Here is an 806-nt window from a genome sequence, read left to right on the forward strand (position 1 = left end):
TTTTTTTTTTTTTTAAGATTTAGTCACACATTCAGGGACAGGGGTACTGGTCAGAGGTTGGGGGGCGGTGAGAGGATTCACCAGCGACTGAGGGGAGCGGAACAGGCAGATGGACTGAGCTCCACTGCTGAGGGGGACAGCGGGCGGGGCAGGAGAGGTCTGCCGCGCCCTGTGGGTCAGCTCCAGGGCGCGGACTGAACTTGCAGCGAGGTTGCTGTGACCGGCTTGCAGTGGGTCACCAGGGAGGGTCTCAGTGTTTGGAATATTTTCTCCATTTTCTATTTGCAACTTTCTTTTGTTTACCTCCTCTTTTGGGGAGGGTCCTGGATTAAGTCTGGAGCTGGATTAAGTCTGATTCCCAGGGCCCCACTCAGGGGCCTCAATTAGCAAATGCTGAATGGATTATGCCTGGGTGTGGCGTCAGGGAGGGCTGTGGAAGGGGTCTGGTGCCAACGACCCTTGGCTCACACTGATGTTGAGCCCGGATGACCGCAGGAGCAGGGCTCGTTCTCCTGAGCCGTTCCTGGACCCCATGGCGACGGCAGGTAAGTCAGGGCGAGGCATCGCTAGATGATGGCTGGAGTGTGGCTAAACCCAGGGGCTGAGGCCTAGATCTGAGGCAGTCTTGGGCTCTGCAGGGGGTGCCCAAGGGGGTCACAAGGAGACCCAGAGGTGTCATCTGAAGCACAATTGGTAACTGCATTCCTGCCAGGACTGTGAATTTTTGCTGCCTGCACCCTTCAAACACGTGACTCTGGGCTGTGCCCTGCAGAAGTCTCGGTGGGTTCAGACCAGATGCTGAGGCC

General features: G+C 57.1%; 1 protein-coding gene across 1 annotated transcript in view; it reads left to right on the top strand.

Moving 5' to 3' along the window:
• The first annotated feature begins 472 nt into the window (after nucleotides 1-472).
• The window catches only part of LEUTX (leucine twenty homeobox), a 3808-nt gene continuing 3474 nt past the window's right edge, over nucleotides 473-806 (top strand). Inside the window, exon 1 of the mRNA XM_012733458.1 lies at nucleotides 473-545. Within this exon, the coding sequence (XP_012588912.1) occupies nucleotides 473-545 (73 nt within the window). The remainder of the gene's footprint in view (nucleotides 546-806) is intronic.

Source organism: Condylura cristata, unplaced genomic scaffold (assembly GCF_000260355.1).
Source record: "Condylura cristata isolate star-nosed mole 26May11 unplaced genomic scaffold, ConCri1.0 scaffold00041, whole genome shotgun sequence".
Lineage (NCBI taxonomy): Eukaryota > Metazoa > Chordata > Mammalia > Eulipotyphla > Talpidae > Condylura > Condylura cristata.